This window comes from Oryza sativa, chromosome 2 (genome assembly GCF_034140825.1).
Source record: "Oryza sativa Japonica Group chromosome 2, ASM3414082v1".
Lineage (NCBI taxonomy): Eukaryota > Viridiplantae > Streptophyta > Magnoliopsida > Poales > Poaceae > Oryza > Oryza sativa.
The window spans coordinates 10,517,532-10,537,504 of record NC_089036.1 but is presented as its reverse complement, the minus strand read 5'-3'; the positions used below and the strand labels follow the sequence as shown (position 1 = coordinate 10,537,504).

General features: G+C 41.0%; 1 protein-coding gene and 1 pseudogene across 3 annotated transcripts; both read right to left on the bottom strand.

The window, feature by feature from the left end:
• Nucleotides 1-4: 4 nt before the first annotated feature.
• Nucleotides 5-8,624, bottom strand: LOC4329027 (putative disease resistance protein RGA4). 3 transcript variants are annotated; one of them, XM_026023386.2, is made up of 4 exons: nucleotides 6,511-8,624; nucleotides 5,203-5,359; nucleotides 4,994-5,085; nucleotides 5-3,737 (listed from the first exon to the last, which is right to left on the bottom strand). In XM_026023386.2, the coding sequence occupies exon 4, from the start codon at nucleotides 3,704-3,706 to the stop codon at nucleotides 149-151; it is 3,558 nt and encodes a 1,185-aa protein (XP_025879171.1). In that variant the 5' UTR covers nucleotides 3,707-3,737; nucleotides 4,994-5,085; nucleotides 5,203-5,359; nucleotides 6,511-8,624; the 3' UTR covers nucleotides 5-148. The 3 variants fall into 3 exon arrangements, with proteins under 3 accessions (XP_025879171.1, XP_025879170.1, XP_015626044.1); XM_026023385.2 differs by having other exon boundaries at nucleotides 4,994-5,082; XM_015770558.2 differs by lacking the exon at nucleotides 4,994-5,085.
• A 3,709-nt stretch (nucleotides 8,625-12,333) lies between these two features.
• LOC4329026 (putative disease resistance protein RGA1) lies at nucleotides 12,334-19,070 on the bottom strand (annotated as a pseudogene).
• Between the last annotated feature and the right edge of the window lie 903 nt (nucleotides 19,071-19,973).

Below are 19,973 nucleotides of genomic sequence, written 5' to 3'. Positions count from 1 at the left end.
CAACTAATTTGGAAACAGTACGCACATAAGTAGCATTAGAAAAAGAGTTCAGGACACAATGCTTGTAGAAAGGGAAAATCTTGGTAAGAGCTAGAAGGGAAATTTTTGGCATCATCACACAAAGATTGAATCGGCTCTCTCATGAGATCTACAGTCTGGCTCTGCTCATTGGCTGCTCTATTTCCTTCAGCTTTAGACAGCCTTCTATCTTCACCTTGTTTATTTCCGCAATCGCGCCTGCTCCACCAATTGATACAAGATCTTCGCAACCCCGAATATGTAAATCCCGGAGCGATGAGAGATTACCGCGCCACAGTGAAGCTGGAATGTATGCCACAATTGAGCAAAAGGTGATCTCCAGTGACACGAGGGAGGCAAGGTTCTCCAGGCAGCTGGGTACACAGGGAGAGATATCCCCACATCTAGTTAAGGAGAGCCTTTGGAGAGTAGATGGCAAAACCAGGCGCCTGTGCCACTTGAGACTTGGACAGAAACAAATCTTCAGATCCTTCAGAACAGAAAAGTCCTTCAACAGTTCACACGGCAGGGTACGCAGACTGCTACATAGGGCAACATAAATTTTCTCTACAGCAGGTTGATGCTCAGGCCACAAGAGGTGATCGAGGGTCGTCATATTATTGCAGCTGCTTATTTTCAGGTCAGTGAGGCATGAGAATGTTCTAATGCTGCTGTATTCTCCTGGAACAGAAAGGCTGGTGAGGACTGATGATTGAGACTCTCCAGTAATCCCACTGTCTGCAATCTGTAACTTCTGTAGTGCTGGAAAGCTACTGCTCCAGACATGCAAGGGAATGGAGGTTACATGCCAAAGGGAAAAAACCAAGGAGGTCAGGGAACAACACTCAATGTCTCCCAGGAGATTCCAAGAATTAATCAGCTTGAGCTTCTTGAGGGTAGGTATTGACAAGCTTTGTGGATCATTCAAATTCGGGCAATGAGACACCTCCAGTTCTTCAAGGAAATGGAATTCACCCAACCTGTCAGTTGGCAGTTCAACTAACTGTCTACATTTTGTAATCTTTATTGTCTTGATGGCCGGTAAGTAAGCAGGTTGTAGAAATTGGTCGAGGTTTGATAACTTATTGCAACTTTCAATGATTACGTGGTTCAGGGATGAAAATATTCCAGGTCTGCCTTTATTGTTCTCAGTTAGAACCTTGGGTATCTCATTTGGGTCTATGGACTGTGACATGCTGGGAGTTGGTATGGTCACAAAATCATGGCAAGCAATAAGCTCAAGGGATGTTAACATTGGCAAATTACTTGGATGAAACCAGGTTGGAAGAAATTCACCTGGACAACCCGTGAGGTTCAGATAACTGAGACTAGTGGGAGGAATTAGAACTTGAAGCACCTCAGTCAACTTCTGCACTTGTTGTCCCATAGAAGACCATTTCAGGGTCATCGTGTTGACATATTTCTTGTTCTTTAGTGCGGCTTTTGCAGCAATATCCTTTCTTATTAGACCAATATTATCTATCGTCAGACCTCCGCAAATATGGTTCACATACTGCAGTATAGCTCCAACTTCCTGTCCATTAATTGCATCAAAATGAGTTTGGAACTTGGGATCACAACGAAATGCACATGAATCAAATCTCCGTAAATTCCTTAACTTATTGAAGTCACTGGGCAAGTTTTCTAGCCTGCATTTTGTAGCCGAAAAAATCTGCAAATTATATAGATGACAAAACTCTTGAGGAAGGCTTTTGAAAGGACAGTCTCCAGAGATTTTAAGGTACCGTAGATGCTTCAATTTCCCAATACTCGCCGGTAACTCCTTTGTGTAGGGACAAACAATCACACGCATATGCTGAAGTTCAGTGCACCAACGGTCCATAACACATGCTAAAGTCTTATCCTGTAGAGACCTGTGGCAGAGTAGAGTGCGCAACTTTTTGTGCTTACAAAGGCTCAGCAAGAGATTGCAGTCAAAATTTGTGCTAGGGAGTATGAATAGATGACGAACACTTGAAGGAACTTTCTCAAAATCATCCTTGTCTTTTAAGATGAAGCACTCATGCTTTGAAACTAATTGTGCCATGTCATGCAGCAAATCATGGATTACATAATTGCCATGAACTTTCTGAAAGAATGACCGATTTACAAGTTCTTCAAAGTACTGACAACCAATATCTAGAATTGGAATGCTACCTTCAGGTTCCACGAAGCCTTCTGCAATCCAAATTTCAGCTAAACCGGCCTTTTCAAATAGGTGATCTTTTGGGTAAAGAGCACAGAACGAGAAGCATCTCTTCAAGTGGAATGGTAGATACAAGTAACTCAACCGAAGAGCGGGCAAAATCTCAGTGTTATGTTGTCTCAGCTCCCATAGTTCACTCTGTAGTATGTTATTCCAATGTGCAATGTCAAGGCTGGTTCTCAACAGGCGTCCTAATGTTTTGGCGGCTAATGGTGAACCCTTCAACTTTGGGACTATGTTTCTACCGATGCGCTCTAGCTCCGGATAATCACTAGAATCGGAAGATCCAAATGTGCATATTTTGAAGAAATTCCAGAAGATATCATCCTTCAATCCCTCTAATCGGACGGGTTCCATTGTTTTCACCTCATGAGCAACCTCTAAAGATCTAGTGGTGACTAACATTATACTTCCCTGTGCCAAAACATTTGAAAAAGGTGCACAAAACCTCTTCCAACATCGTCCGCTTTCCCTCAGGGCATCATCCCACATGTCATCAAGTATAATCAATAATGTTTTATCCCGCACTTTTTCAGAAAGAGCGTGCTGAAGTGAATCCAAATGATCAGCTGTTGACTCTTTCTTAGAATAGGATTGTATGGCTTCTTTAGTTATTCTCTTCCCATCAAAAGTTGTTGACTCTTTTTTAGAAGAGGATTGTATGGCTTCTTTAGTTAATCTCTTCACATCAAAGTCGTCTGAAACACAAATCCAAATTATCATATCAAAGTGAGAAATCACTCGTGGATCATGCAATATATGTTGGGCCATAGTGGTCTTTCCAACACCCCCAATTCCAACTATTGGCAGAACAGGAATACTTTCTTGGTTGCATCTTGATGTGCTTGTTGATTCATCATTATTTTTTCTCCTGCGCTTGGAACGAGCATCGGTGCCGTTTTTAGGTACACCAAGCAATTCCATCACTTGCTGCAGTTCATTATCACGACCAAATATTTCTCTTTCATTTAGGAAAGAGCTGGTCTCTGGCCTGAGTGAATTGTCAAACCGCCGGGGAACTTCATGCAGCCCCATCTTCTCCAGTTGGCTAGAAATATTATACAGCCTTTTGATGACATCGTTCACTTTATTAAAGCTTCCTTGAATGACACTATCAAAGAAGTCCATAAAAGGAGATTGGCTTGCATTACCTTCCAGTGCCACCTTTTGTTCATACCATCTGAACTCATCAAGAAGGTCATCAGCGTTGTACATTGCATCCTTGAGATTTGGGAGGAGCTCGGCCACACGGCGTTCGTGGCTCCTCCACTCTGCGCGATCGATTAGATCGTACTTTGCAGGAAGAGTATCCCTCAGACATTGCAAGCTACTCTGCAATTGCAACAATTCACCCTGAAGCTTTTGATCCTGTGTGTTGCTCCATCGAGAGTGGACACATGACATGGCAGATTTTGCCCACTGAAAAAAATTAAAACACTCATTGATGCCACTAATGAACCCAATGGTCTTGGATAAGCTCATGGTGATTGGAGTCTGGGGATTCCTTCAAGCCCTGTGAACAGAGTAGATTAATTTAGTGAAAAACATAAAAGTATATCTTGTGATTAAGTCATATATGATAAAGCTGAAGTTTTTATCTTTTCATAGTGCTCTATAGAATTTCCGGTTGGGAGAATTACAAATATACCACTACTTTCACCCCCCTAACTCAGAATAGCCATTAAAAAAAACTTCAATTGCAAATTTTCCACTGAAGTTGGTCTATGTACCTTTTGTTTGCCATTACCGTCTGAAACAGTGCAATTAAGACGACAAAATAATTCACAAAACTAAAGTAAAAAAGACAAAGCAACATGATAAGACCATTTTACCCTTTGGCCATAGTTGATCCTCTCCCCATCCCTCACGACTCAAGTCATATACATGTACATGGGCCAAGTGGGCCAAAAGGCCAAAACAGGAAGATATATGTATATACATTAACACCCCCTATCAAACTATAGGCGGATCAACAACGTTATGTTTGGAAAGAAGAAAATTGTGCGGATTCTGAGTTTGTGGTTTGGTGAAGAAGTCTGCAACTTGAAGTTATGTTGGCAATGAAACCATGAAAAGGAAGCATCAGCCCCTATATGTATACTGAGTTCATGTTTCACAAAATTTGATGCTATTTGGATAGCACTTGTGTTGTCACAAAATAGTTAAGTAGGTTGTGAAAGGAGAATGCCAAGATCAGCAAGTAGCCATTGGAGCCATATAACTTCAGCAGTTGCAGTTGCAAGAGCTCGTAATTCAGCTTCAGCACTCGTATGACAGGACTGTGATAAGATTTTGTTTGCATGGTAATTGGAATCACCGGAGCCGATTAGAAATGTCACATGCAAATGCAATGGTACTAACAAGAAGTAATGCCATTAACCCATTCTAATAGGATATGTGCGAGTTTTCTTTAAAAAATTAGCTCATGTTGGAGGTGAGAACAAAAGTATTTTCAAAAAACAAGTTATCTAGCAGCTCTACGTGAAGAATATTTTTTTATAGAAGAGTTAAGATCATATGAAAATAAATCCTTGATCATTTGTATGTGTATGCAACTTTAGTTTTTCCCGTTGCAACGCAGGGGCAAAAGAGCAAGTGCACAGTTCTTTTAGTGAAGGAGATCAGGCAAGCGTGCAGTTAACCAAAAGAAAAGAATCCTCAGGTGTAGTTTGTACATTAGAAGCAAACAGTTTCATTGGTACGGCCGCACGAAGTAACAGAGCAGCAAGTGATGAAGAAATAAGAAGATTGGAGAGAGGGCATGCATACAATCGAGGGGAGAGCAATGAAGCGAAGTTGGGCCCGGCGGCTGCAGCGGCCACCAAAACAAATCAAAACATGCAGCTGCAGGCAGGCCCCTGCTGTTTCCCGTCGAACATTTCAGATCAGTTTAGGGAGATTACGAGTCATGAGACGTACTACTACTAGCAATCAGTTAAGACGTAAACAAGCAAACGGGAGGAGGAGGGGAGGGTTACCGTGGCGGGAGATGATGATTAACTTGATCGTCTGCCCGGCGCCCTACGCGTAGTGAATCTGCTCTCTGCTTTTGCCTAATTGGAACAGATTTTCCGCCGCTTCGTAGGCTCGTAGCCAACACTGGCCTCTGCCTCTGAACTCTCAAGCTAATACTCCCTTCGTACCAATAAAATTAGATTTAAGAATATATATGTTACATTATAATACTGTGAATATATACAAATTTGTAGTACTAGAATGTGTCGGAGGGAGTAGTAAGTAGTACCTCCATTCTAGAAAGAGGACAGTTTTACATTGTTCATATTTAACGTTTAACCATCCGTTTTATTTGAAAAAATTTTATGATTAGTATTTTTGTTGTTATTTTTATGTGTGACTAATTTTTTTTTAATTTGTAATATTTTTTAAATGAAACGGATGATTAAACGTTGAATACGAAAATCCACAAGTACACTTAATTTTAAACGGAATTTTAAACGGAGATAGTAGTATCAAGAAATGAGGGAGGAAAAGGCGCCGTGCGCGTGCGAGGAAGCTTCACTCCAAGGAACGAGACGACTTGACCTGGCTTGCATAAAGTTCCAACGCCCAACTCATGCCAAAATAGAGTTCATCGATCGATTAAATGACAGTGGTCGAAAGGTACCCATCCAATTTCTAACCAATTAGTATCCACCGTTGAACATATCCAATGTACACAATCTTTTCGTGCACACTCCGTATAAACCAACTAGCAAATATTATAAAAAATTCTAGAAAAAAATTAGACATTTACTCCTAATTGTACTACACATATCTGTAAAGTCTAATGTTCAAATTCATTATATTTTAGCAGTAGCAAAAAAAAAAAAGAAAATCTGACGGTTTAAAGGGTTAAAATCTGTCAGAATTTTTTCTTTTTTTTACGGCTAAAATATAATGAATTTGAAGATAAGATTTCACACATAGGTGTAATACTATTGGAAGTATGTGTCCAATTTTTTCTAGAATTTTCTGTGATATTTGCTAGTTAGTGTGCACGGAGTGTGCACGGAAAACTTGTGTGCACATGATATGTTCCCTCCTCTAAATAGTAAACTAGAGAGAAAATGACATCCACTAGGGTAGTGTAGTAATTCTCTGGACTTGAGGACGTTGGAAATCTGATTGTAATTCAGCATATTTTAATCTAAAAATATAAATATAGTATAATAAACATGACATACGTAATAAAAGGTGATCCTAGCATGGTGATAAACATAAATATGCTAACAGGAATAAAAGCATCTAACAACATGTTAAACACCAAGATAAGAGTAGTAATATACCCAGTGAACGCTCCAGAGGATGATGAAGCATCGACATTGCCTCCGTTGATGCTGACGTTCTCGGTTTAACCTCCTCTAGTACCGCCATTCCCTTCTCCTCCAGTAACACTGGCGCCGGTGGTAGACATCGCGATGTAGAGGAAGAAGACCTTGACGAAGAGGATGCAGTGCCAAGAGAAGTCGCGCGAAGAACGCGCTTCCCCGAAGATTGATCGCCCGCCTACCCATGCAGGTACTCAAGCAAACGGAGTTCCGGAAGCCTACTTGTCTCGAGTATCCATGCACACAGATGCTTAGAATTGGGGAAATAAATGCGTAGCTCAGGAACAAAAGAACATAGAGCTTTCCTGGGGAGAATTAGAGTGAGGGGGATGAACAGAGAGAATTGGATTCACCTCTGTCTATGCTGGAAGTGGGATTTATACTGTGCGAGAAAGAGAGAGACGTTAGCAGGGAATAAATCCGATTCAATGTCGATTCGCTGCTCCATACTGCGCATGGATGCTTAGAATTGGGGAAATAAATGTGTAGCTCAGGAACAAAAGAACATAGAGCTTTCCTGGGGAGAATCAGAGTGAGGGGCATGAACAGAGAGAATTGGATTCACCTCTGTCTATGCCGGAAGTGGGATTTATACTGTGCGAGAGAGAGAGATAGAGAGAGAGAGAGAGAGACGTTAGCAGGGAATAAATCCGATTCAATGTCGATTCGCTGCTCCATACTGTGCGAGAGAGATGTTAGCAGGGAATAAATCTGATTCAATGCCAATTCACTGCTCTACTCGTTACTGAAGTATCATCGCACGTCGGTTACGCTTTTGATCATCAAAACAAATCGTAACGTTGGGAGAGGAATCCATCCTACACACACATCATGGCACGGCCACTACGCGCGCGCGTGGCAATCCCACCACCACCTCAACAACTCAACAGGTGTTCTTTGATAGCAACCTATTTAAATCGAGGTCTTTCCACGTTGATTTTCATGGTGGTATTAATCCCCTAACATTAATTGTGGGCCCATGGAATTATTAGGATTAAATTGGGCCTAGCCCATTAAACCGAACAATCCTCACCGAATTTGAGGGCTCACGGAAAATGTTATCAGTTCTGCACCTGTTTGTTATACCAGTGTTTCGGTGGAGACTCTTAAGTTTATCTTTCACCTTGAAAAGGAGCTACACCTAACCATAAGTGAACAATGGACTATGCCTTGATTTGTCAGTCTTGTGCAGTTAGGTTTTACTCAATTCCTTAACTGATATTAGGCTGTTGTTAGCATCTCCTCTGTTTTGAGTGAATAAATCATACCCCGGGCCTTTTCATGAGCATATAGAGATCACCCAAATATGATAGTATGTGACTAGCAGTTGGACTCATACATGTGTGTTCCTTCTAAGATGTTCACGCCAACATCTTTATTTTAAGAAAAGCCACTTGGATCATTGTTAACACCAAAATTTGGTAAGCCCCTAGGAGAATTATCGCATCGCCAATAGTCAAATTCCTGCTATATTCGGTTAAGGAAATTAATCTATCAAAGGAAGTTTATCCAGAAGTGACCGAGTTCAAGTAGGATGCGGCATGACAAGTTATCTATTAATTAGGAATAGTTTGTTAGTTTCCTTTTATCTTTAGGAAAGTGTGTTTAGTGTCCTATAAGTACTTTATGTTTTCCTTTTATCTTTAGGAAAGTTTCTTTCTTGTCCTACAAGGACTAGTATCTACCCAGGGGTATAAATATGTACACACGGGGTCATTGTAATCTATCTCTAGATCAATACAACTACTCTTGGCGCATCGCCACCCTCTTTACCGAGGTTTTTACTTATCATCCAGCGGAATTTGGCACCTGACGCGGGGCTGCATCGGTTCAGTTCAATCTCCGGTGAAGGGGTAAGTCCTACGTTCCGCCGGCCCTAGTGAATCTATCGGCTACGTTGGTGTTGTTCAAGGCTGCATCGCTTCGATCTCTTGGATCGCTCTGGTTTGGTTGATATATTTGCCTATCTAATATCTCAATTATATCTCTAATTGCATTGTGTTTAGAGACGCATCTGTTTAGTTGGGCCTATCTCGGTTAGGTCCGATCTTCTGTCTTAACTGATATATCTCTACAATCACAATGTTTTTTCTAAATAGATTTGTTATATCCATCACATTAGACAGATCTATCGGCTCATCGAGTATTAGATTATCATATACAATCTCGTGCTGTATCAGTTAGGTTCGACCTACTAGATTGTTGTTGATAATATAAATCTTGTTGAGCCGATAGGTTCATGCTAGTGTTTTATCGGGGTGCTAGCCGATAAGTTATCTGGACGTTGCATCAGCTTATAAGGATTACATACAAGTTGGGTTTAGCCGATCGCAACAAAGGTTTCACTGTTTAATCTAATATTGTGGATTTTATGACATCGGACCTCCAGCCGATGTATGCTTTAACCGTCGGATCATTGCTTATTCTATCATGTCATTGTTAGCCAGTTGGTTTCTACTGGATTATATTGTTGCTTTCTTGCATTATCATCAGTCGATTGCCTTTATATCATTATTTTCTCAAGTATCAAAATATACATTGGACATATAGCCGATAGCTCAAAACCCTAGCGCTATCGACTGGTATCGGCATCGGCTGGAACTACTCCATCGGCTCGTCAGCCGATCGGCTCATTGATCTACTATTTGCATACCTTGTTAGTTGCAGGATCAATCTGACTGGCATGCCTGCACCTCATCAAGATTTGGACCTACACTAGAGCTAAGCAGATCTCCCATGCCAGTGTGTGTTTTTTGCATCAACAATAATATTAAGGTATGAGCCAACCTGTCATACAGATAGGGAGATAAGTACATCAAAGAAATGAGCACATTCAAAGGTCTCTCCTCCTAGTCACCCAATAGCTTGTTTTGCCATCCAAATTCATGGGATCTCTGATCACATAGGATATGTTACCACTATTGTGTAACTTCAAGTGGGTCTCAAGCCCATCTCACTTGATGCACTGTCTATCACATTACATGATATTCCCTTAGTAACCTGATATGTCATATTTTTAGCAGTTTGGACATATTCCAATGTTATCACTTCGGAGTTTTTTAGCTTTTTGATAGACTTCAGTCTTCTCTTTACATGTCTAAATGACTTCATATTATCCTTCGAACTGTTCACCTTAATAATCATCGTTTGATTATTACTGTTCAGTAGGATAGCTGGTACTAGTTTTTCAACCACCGGCAAATCCATCAGGAAATCACGAAGCCACTTGGCCTCAACACTGGCAGTGTCTAATGATGTGAGTTATGATTCCATTGTTGATCTCGTTAAGATGGTATGCTTACAAGACTTCCAGGAAACAACACCACCTCCAAGTGTGAACACATATCCACTTGTGGCTTTTATCTTATAAGCATCAGATATCCGGTTTGAATCACTGTAGCCCTCCAATACTTTTGGGTACCCATCATAGTGAATTCCACATGCCAATTTGAGTTGAAACCTGATGATTTTAATTGTTGAAGGCTATTTTTGGCTTTTACAATTTCTAGAAATAATTTAGACGATAAAATTTTCGGGTGATTTTTAGGGCACGACATGTTTAACCATTCATCTTATTTAAAAAATTATATAAATATCATTTATCTTGTTGTAACTTGTTTATCATAAAAACTATAATCTTTTGTTATAGTTGTACATATCTATACTAAATTTTTGAATAAGTCGAATGGTAAAATGTTATACAAAAAGTCAACGGTGTCATTAAAAAACAGAAGTAGTAATTGTAGGATTGAATACCAAGAATAAGTCCATCAGAGGGGAATGAATCGCCGGAACACCAAAAATGGAAAACTTTTAGTGGAATTAAAAGTTACCTTGAAACGTCTGTGGAGATCGGTCTAAACGGAGTAGATGCACAGGTCTGACCGCACAGATGCCTTCGATCTGATGGGTATGGAAGCTCCCGACAAAACAACCCAACGGAGACATCTTATTTGTAGGATAGAGACGTTTTATTTCATCTTCCACAAATAACTGAGGCGCTTTTATAAAGCGTCGTAGGAATACCTACATTATTTAAGATGGATAGAGACGTTTCATTTCATCTCCCACAAATAACTGAGGCGCTTTTATAAAGCGTCGTACACAAATAATTGAGGCGCTTTTATAAAGCATCGTAGGAATACCTACATTATTTAAGATGTTGCTAGAGACGTGTAAATTGCATCTCTACAAAATATATAGGAACGCTTTTATAGAAGCATCAATATAGGCACGTACGTCTTAATATATTTGATATTGAATATTTAATGCTTTCATCTAGGCGTAGGAATACCTACATTATTTAAGATGTTGCGAGAGACGGCGTAGGAATACCTACATTATTTAAGATGTTGCATCTCTACAAAATATAGAGGAACGCTTTTATAGAAGCATCAATATAGACACGCACGTCTTAATATGTTTGATATTAAATATTTAATGCTTTCATCTACGTTCGAACACAGCACCTGCAGGTTGCAAAGTTCAGGCGCTAACCAAGTCATTAACGTGAACAATATTGAAGGTAAATACATAGTTTTTTTATATTGCAACTCTACAAACATGCGTCCTGTAGCAGATACTCTTCTTTTTTTAATCTGAGACTGAATATTAAATATTCAATTTTTTTGTCCAAATAATTATAATATTATTATAATGGTATTTGATGATGACGATTAGGAACGGTGTGTTTGTTTTCGTCTTTCTCTATATAAATAATTATATATTGTCTAATAACGATGACACACATATAATAAAAACGTCTACAAACTCATCTCTACAGAAACGTCTCAATATTCATCTCTAAACGATTTAATTTTGTGCTAACATGTAAAGCGTCTTAAAACTATTTCCTCAACTAATAAAGCGTCTCAAACATCGTCCCTATTTCAATTTTACTTGTAAAAGATAGACGACTTACGTAGCGACATAAGTGAAACGTCTTAAAACAATGATTTTGTTGTAGTGCGCCCAACCGTCTTGTCTCTACCGCCGTCACCTGATGCCGCCAGTCACACCACCTGGAAGCCACCGGTCTGACCGTCGTAGTTCCATTGGTCTAACCGCCACACTCTTGTCAGTTTGACCACCAATCCCGGAAAAACACAACTCAAAGAACAATTGTGTTTGCAAAGTGTCACTATAGCACTCCTATCTCAAAATTCAACTAAACTCGAAACCCTAACTTTTTCTCTCAACTCAACTACTAAAAAATCAATACCGAGGGGCTTCAACCCCCTCTTCTATTTATATCCGAAGTAGGTAACCTAAAAGCCACAAATACAACTAGTCGTCCTAATCTAGTAGGCAACCTTCCCGTACAACTATCCAACTTATCTTTTACAATTAAAACTCGAACCTTACTAAATTTGGAATCCTTCCAAATTTGACTCCACTTTCCGTACGCACACAATCTCCCATCGTATGCCGCATGGAATTTCCATCAACCACGTGCATTATTCTTTAGGCTAAGTGTCCCGCATGATATCCTGATTGTCCGAATGTCATCTTCTCCCAAGTTGACTCCTGATCCATCACCGGCAACGCTCTCCCGAAGTATCAAGACATCTATACATGAATCAAACAAGAATCATATCCAAGCACAGGTTATTTCCTCACTCAACATTAGCATTGCACACATATAGAAATCATCTAGCCACTAAAATCACGAGTATCCAAATAAACCACTTGAAACTGACACCGACACAGAGTCAGCCGATCTGATCGCACATACCACATCGGTCTAATTGGCCTATTCGACCCGCTCTAACCGGCTCCATACAAAGAGAAACACCACTTCTCTAAGAATCACCAAATATCAAAACCAATTATCTTAAAAACCAACTGTTCATCACAAAATAATAATGAAAACATACTTCAATTTAAGATTAACATACAAATCTCTAAAGCTCTTAGCACAATCAAATAAAACCATACAGTTTAACAGAAATTCTTAATGTTTTCTCCCCCACTTATTTGAAACTTGAAAGGGAAATGCCAACGGGTACATGTCGCTTTGGAGAGGACAAATGGGTAACCTTCAGAGGGTTATCTGTTTTGCAACAAATTGTTTGAGAGAATAAGCCAAGGGCTGGTTTGGTTTGAGGCCTAAATTAGGGTTACCAATATTTGGTAATTTCAATAATGTAATAATGTTTAGTGTCTATTTGGTTTGAAGCCAAATTTTGGCATGCCTAAGAAAATAGGCCATTTCAATAGTGAACTTAGGCTATTTTGGCTTCAATCCAAACACAACTTTACCTTGTCAAAATTAGTCATACCAAAATTTGGCAATGACAAAATTTGGTAAGGCCTATTTAGGCCACAAACCAAACCAACCCCAAGTGACAATAGAGGGAGGAAACTAGAGCTCGGGAGAATATCTTCATCCGTTTCATAATGTAAGACTTTCTAGCATTGTCTACATTCATATATATGTTAATGAATGTAGACATATATATGTGTATAAATTCATTAACATCTATATGAATATGAGCAATGCTAGAAAGTCTTATATTATGAAACGGAGGGAGTATATGCCATTGAAGTCCATCATATTGGTCTCAGAGCAATTCGGCAGCTATTCAATCCTTCATTAATAAATCCCCTCAAAAAAAATCCTTCATTAATAAAGAAGAGAGTATTGGTCAGCACAGGCACTCAGCTGGAAAATTAACAAGCTGCAATGGGAACACTAAATTCAATCGTACTGCCACACATCCAGGTATATTCAACATATATATACCTTTGCATATATGGGTTACTCCTATATATGGTAGGGCAGGAAAAAACAAGTCTTTTTGTCACGAATTTAGAAACCTTCTAGGTATGGTTTTCACAGATTTTTACTTATTTGGTGGTTTTTACCGCATATTTTCCCTACTCAATGTAGCTGAAAATATCTAAATTGGATCATGTTTACCTAGATTGGCTAGGATTTGAGCTAACTATACTGTTAGAGGTTTGCTCTGGTCCAGCAATTTGTACCGGGAGGTACTGAACAAAATCTGGCCGTTCAATCGTTAGGGGGTGCGATGGACTGGACTACGAGGAAAAACAGCCAACGCTAGCTCCTCGTCCTCACGCGGCTGCACCATGGCCGCTGGCAGCGTCATCTGCTTGCTGCCATAGCAAGCCGTACTTGGATGTGTCAAAGCTCGCGCCGGTGAAGGGCTTGAAGCTAGCACAGTGGCGGGAAGGACGATGAGGACGGCCAGTTGTTTAGCAACGACACGCCGGCGCTGCCACCAAAGCCAAAGCACAGGGAGCTGCCGAGCGCGACCGATGACGAGATGGTAGCAGCGAGACGGTAGTGGCGGCGGCGTCCCTGGCGAGGAGCCTGGAGCTCTCACAGGAGCGGTGGGCGTGGACGATGTGTTAGCCAGAGATATCAATTTTTTTTCCTACGGCTACGGCTGTGTGGCGTGCGACGGCGTTTGCATCCGCACGGCGCGGCCACCCCAATTGCGGTGGCACAGTTATGTCGACCTTGCTCGTCTACAGCAGCCAGAAGCGGCGCCAGAGATTACGCCGGAGAACGGAAAAGAGGAAAAAAAAAACAAAATGGCCACTCCACCGGCGAGAACCCTCCGATGAGCCACTACTGCTCGTCGGCATCTTCAAGAGAGAGAAAGGATAAGAGGCAGATGAAGAAGATACAATTGGAACGCGAAATTACCTGACTACCCTTATGTCCTTAGTACCTCTTCATCTTCTATACAATCACGTGCGCAGTACCGCCGGTACGGTTTCTTCTCACCCGTTGGATGGAAGGAAATTGATGGTTTGGATTACAGGTACCGGCAGGTACCAAGGTACCTGCAGGACCAGAGCAAACCTCATACTGTTAACAATATGTACATATCCGTGACATCAAGCTGTTTAGCATGCTCATCATAATTTCGGAATTTGGTGGATGCATAAATTTTTTCTGCTAGCTACGACAGGAAGATAAAAAGGAAAATCTCAGAAAGAACCGCAACGAGAAAATTTTGGTGTAGGAACACACGTACCAATTAATACCATGGGTCAATAGGGTTTCCATCCAATGCGGCCTTTGAACAAAGGCTACGTTTTACCTTCCTCTTCTGGTGAAAGGCTGCTTTACTGTCGTCAACTTCTGACACTCATATATGTACACCGTCTTTATTTTTGAGATTGGCTTCACCGCACCGATTGAAACTAGATCTGGGCAATCAGCAATGTGCAATTCCTTGAGTGAGGCGAGATTGCTTCTCCACATTTGGTTTGGAAAGGATTCTATACCGTGACACTTAATCATTGTCAGTTCAACGAGGCAGGTGAGGCTGCCCAGGCAGTTGGGAAACCAGGCAGAAAAATTCCCACAATTATTCATGGGATAGCCTTTTGAGATATGATGGCAAAACCAATCCACTTTGCCAATTGATATTTGGACAATGAGAAATTCTCAAATCACTGAGACAAGTAAAACTCCCAAACCTTTCACCGGGCAGGGACAGTAACCCAGTACAAGAATAAATTTTAATAATCTCAATGGCGGGCAGATGTTCTTTCTTCAGGAGGCCATCGAGGGTTGGCAATCTGTGGCAGCATTCAATGATTAGGACAGTAAGGAATGAGAATGCTCCATTGAGGGGATACGATTCTCCAATAAATGTGAGAGATTCACACTCGATTATGTTTAACTTTTGTAGAGATGGAAGGTTACCACTCAAGAGTTGTATGGGAATGGCTGTCACGTGCACACATTTAAAGGACAAGGAGGTGAGGGAGGAGCACTCAATATTGCTGAGAAGAATACCGGAATTACGCAACTCCAGATTCTTGAGGGTTGGCACTGATAAGCTTCCTGAATTATGGAAAAGTTTCGGGCAATTAGACACAGTAAAATCTCCAAGGCAACTAAATTCACCAAACCTTTCAGTTTGCAGTGATGTTACGTTTGCACACTCTCTTATACTTATTCTCTCAAGGACCGGCATGTAATCTGCCTGTAGGAAGTGGTCGAGGCTTGATAACTTTTCACAGGAAGAAATTGCTAGGTCGGTCAGGGATGGGAAAACAGAAATGCTGCCGTTATTGCTCCAGCATGGAAGAGATTCACCTCCATAACCAGCGACTTCTAGACATTTCAGATTGGTGGGAGGTTGCAGGACTTGAAGCACTATTTCATTGTCCTTACATGAACTGAACAACCAATTCAGGGTCAGTCTTCTGAGATCTTTCTTGTTTTTAAGATCAATTTCAATTGCAAGATCCTTACTAAATCCCCTAGGATATATGTCCAAATCCCCACAGAATTGGTTCAAATTCTTCATCAATCTAACATTTCGATCGTTACCTGCAACAGGCAGTAGGTTCTTCATTCGATAGTATGCAAATCCCACTGATTCATATGTCTGTAGGTTGATTAACTTACTGAAGTCACTTGGCAAGCTTTCTAGCGCGCATTTTGTAGCATAAAGAAACTGCAATTTATATAGCCAACATATCTCTGGTGGAAGTCAGTGAAAAGGACATTTTTTGGAGATTCGAAGGTACCGAAGATGTTTCAAATTGCCAATGCTCATTGGAATCTCCTTTAGGGAAACACAAGAAAACACACGTATATGTCGAAGTTCACTACACCAACGGTCCATTACTGAAGCTAAAGTTATATTGCTTATTAGAGACTTTTCGCAGAGTAGAGTACGCAACTTCGTGTGCTCACATAGGCTCAGTAAGTTGGAACAATCAAAGTTTCTAGAATCCAGTATCATCAAATGGCAAACATTCCGAGGAACTTTCTGAAAGTCACTCAATTCTTTTATGGTGAAGCATTCATGCTTTGAAACTAGTTGTGCCATGTCATGCATCAGGTCATGGATTACATATGTACCACGAACTTTTTGAAAGAAGGACCGACTTACAAGGTCTTCAAAGTACCGATGGCCAATGTCTAGAATTGGAAAGCCACCATCAGATTCCACAAAGCCTTCTGCTACCCAAATTTCAGCTAAAATGTTCTTTTCAAATTTATGATCTTTCGGGTACACAGCACAGAATGAGAAGCATCTCTTCAAATGGAATGGTAAGTACATGTAACTCAATCTAAGGGCGGGCAAAATGTCAGTTTCCTCTTGTTTCAAATCCCACAGTTCACTCAATAGTATATTATTCCAGTATGGAATTTGAAGGTTCATCCTTAACAGGCGTCCAAGTGTTTTGGCTGCTAAAGGAGAACCCTTCAACTTAGGAAGTATTCCTCTACCAATGTCCTCTAGATCAGGATCATTGTTAGAACTCTGAGACCCAAAAGCACACAGTTTGAAGAAATCCCAGAATATGTCATCCTTTAAACCATCCAATGTAAATGGGTCCATTGTGCTCACTCCATCAGCAACTTTTGAAGATCTGGTGGTGACCAAAACCATACTTCCCTGTAGCCCATTTTCTAAAGGTAAACAAAGCCTCTCCCAACACTGCCCATTCTCCTTCAAGGCATCATCCCAGACGTCATCAAGTATAATTAAGAACCTTTTGTTGTTCACAATGTTAGAAAGACCAAGTTGCAGACAATTCAAATTATCAGTAGTTGCCTCTTTTCCTGAAGAGGATTGTATTGCCTCTTTAATTAACCTTGTTGCATCAAAATCGTCTGAGACGCATGTCCAAATTATTAGGTCGAAATGGGACTTCACTTGTGGATGATTGCATATATGTTGAGCCAAAGTGGTCTTTCCAACACCCCCAATTCCAACAATTGGCAACACAGAAAAACATGATATTCTTGACTTTTCTGATGTGCTCATTGATGCATCAGCCGTGCTACTATTTCTCTTACGCTTGTAACAGGCCCTGGTGAGATTTATCGGTACACCGAGCAATTCCATAACTTTCTTCAGTTCCTTGTCACGACCAAATATTTTTCTCTCATTTGGGAAAGAGCTAGTCTCTGGCCTAAGTGATTTGTCAAATCGTTGGGGAATTTCATGCAATCCCATCCTCTCCAACTGACTTGAAATATTATCCAGCCTTTCCATGATATCATTCACTTTATTGAAGCTTCCTTGAATCATATTATTGAAGAAGTCCATAAAAGGAGATTGGTTTGCATTACTTTCCAGTGCTACCTTTTGTTCATACCATCTAAACTCATCAAGAAGGTCATCAGCATTGTACACTGCATCCTTTATATTTGGAAGGAGATTGGCCACACAGTGTTTATGGATCCTCCACTCTGCTCGATCAATGAGATCATAATTTGCAGGAAGAGTATCCCTAAGACGTTGAAGGCTACTCTGCAACTGCAATAATTCACCCTGAAGCTTTTGCTGCTGTTTTCCACTCCATCGAGAGTGGAGAGTGGAAAGAGCAGATGTAGCCCATTGAAATAAATTTACACACTCATTGATGCCACTAATGAACCCAATGGTCTTGGATAAGCTCATGGTGATTGGAGTCTGGGGATTCCTTTAAGCCCTGTGAATAGAGTGGATTAATTTAGTGAAAAACATAGATGTATATATTGTGATTGAAGTCATATATAATAAAGCTGAAGTTTTTATTTTTCTGTAGTGCTCTGTAGAATAACTGGTTTTACTTGTACCAAAAAGAAAACAAAAAAAACAGGCTGAAATTTTATGGCCCTCGAGGAGGCACCTGATGGTACCACAAAATTCTAGTATTAATTTGTGGTACACCCTTAAGGTGCAGAAAAAAATCTAAAAAAAAAAACTATCCTGCAAATTAACCAAGAGTAAACTATAAGAAGTGAGGAGTAATAGTGTTAAGGTAATCCAGCAGGGATAGCAACTCCCTTTGGGGGCAAAAGAACAAGCGTACAGTTCTTTTAGTGAAGGAGATCAAGCAAGCGTGCAGTTAACCAAAGAAAAAGAATCAGCAAGTGTACTTCGTACATTAGAAGCCAACAGTTTCATTGGTACGACCATACGATCATCTTGGTTTTTGTTTTCTGCCTGGTCAGTTGCACGAAGCAATGTAACAGAGCAGCAAGTGATGAAGAAATAAGAAGATTGGAGAGAGGGCATACAATAGAAGGGAGAGCGTTGATGCCAGGTTGGGCCCGGCGGCCACCAAAACAAATCAATAACCCGGCTCTCTCATGTCCAAGATCATGTCAACCAAAACATGCAGGCAGACAGGCCCCCCTGTATATATCCTGTCGAACATTTCAGATCAGTTTAGGGAGATTACGAGTCATGAGACGTACTACTACTAGCAATTAGTTAAGGCGTAAACAAACAAACGGGAGGAGGAGGGGAGGGTTACCGTGGCGGGAGATGATGATTCTGCTCTCTGCTTGTCTAATTGGAACAAATTTTCGGCCGCTAAGTAGGCTCGTAGCCAACCCTGGCCTCTCTGCTTCTCAAACTCTCAAGCTACTAGTAGTAAGAAGGAAGCTAGGGAGGAAGGCGCCGTGCGCGTGTGAGGAAAAGGCTTTACGCCTTCACCGCAAGCAGTTTCACCGCGAGGAAGCTTCACTCCAAGAAACGAGACGACTTGAACTTGCCATGCATAAAGTTTCAACTCGTGCCAAAATAGAGTTCATCGATCGTTTAAACGACAGTGCTTGAAAGGTACCCAAAGCAATTTCTAACCAATTATTATCCACCGTTGATTTGTAAACGGTAAATTAGAGACAGAAAATGGCATCCACTAGTGTAGTGTAGTGAAGTCTCTCGACTTGAGGATGACGGTGAAAACCCAGAATTCGTGAGGAAGCTGGACGGTGGGGAAAAGCCGAGAAGGTCGTCCTCACCCTCAAGATCAGGAGGAGGCATCTCGGAAAGCGGGCAGGTGTGGTGGCAATAGGAAGGGATGAATAGGTGAAAGAAGTAAGGTAAATCCAAATAAGTCCAGTCTTTTTTAAGATCGAATCACAAGAACTAAGCCAACCAGGGAGGTGAATGGTTGGTATACCCAAAAACCAAAACTTTTAGCTAAAAGTTACCCTCAAATTCGACGAATCGTGGTCTGAGCGAAGTGTATGCGCCGGTCTGACCGCCTGGTTGCCGTCGGTCTGACCGATGTAGATCGATCGGTCGAACCGCCGAAATTGCCTGCCTGCTCCTGTCGCCGCTGCTGGTCTGACCGCAGGTCATCCGTCGGTCTAACCGCCCCTAGCCGCCGGTCTGACCGCCGGTGCGCCGCCGGTTAGACCGTCGAAACCTGGTGAAACACAAATTGAAGAACTCTTAAAGTGGATGACGACTTTATTGATTCTCTCTGTGTTTACAAAGTGCACTAATAGCACTCCTTACAAAAATCTCGACTAAACTCGAAACTCTAACTCGACTATCAACTCAATTGCTCTCAAAAGCAATACTAGAAAGCCTCACGCTCCCTCTCTATTTATACCCAAGGTAGGCAGCCTAAAGCCACGAACCAAACTCATACTAGAAGTCCTAATCACCCTAGAAAACCCTCTAGTACAAGAA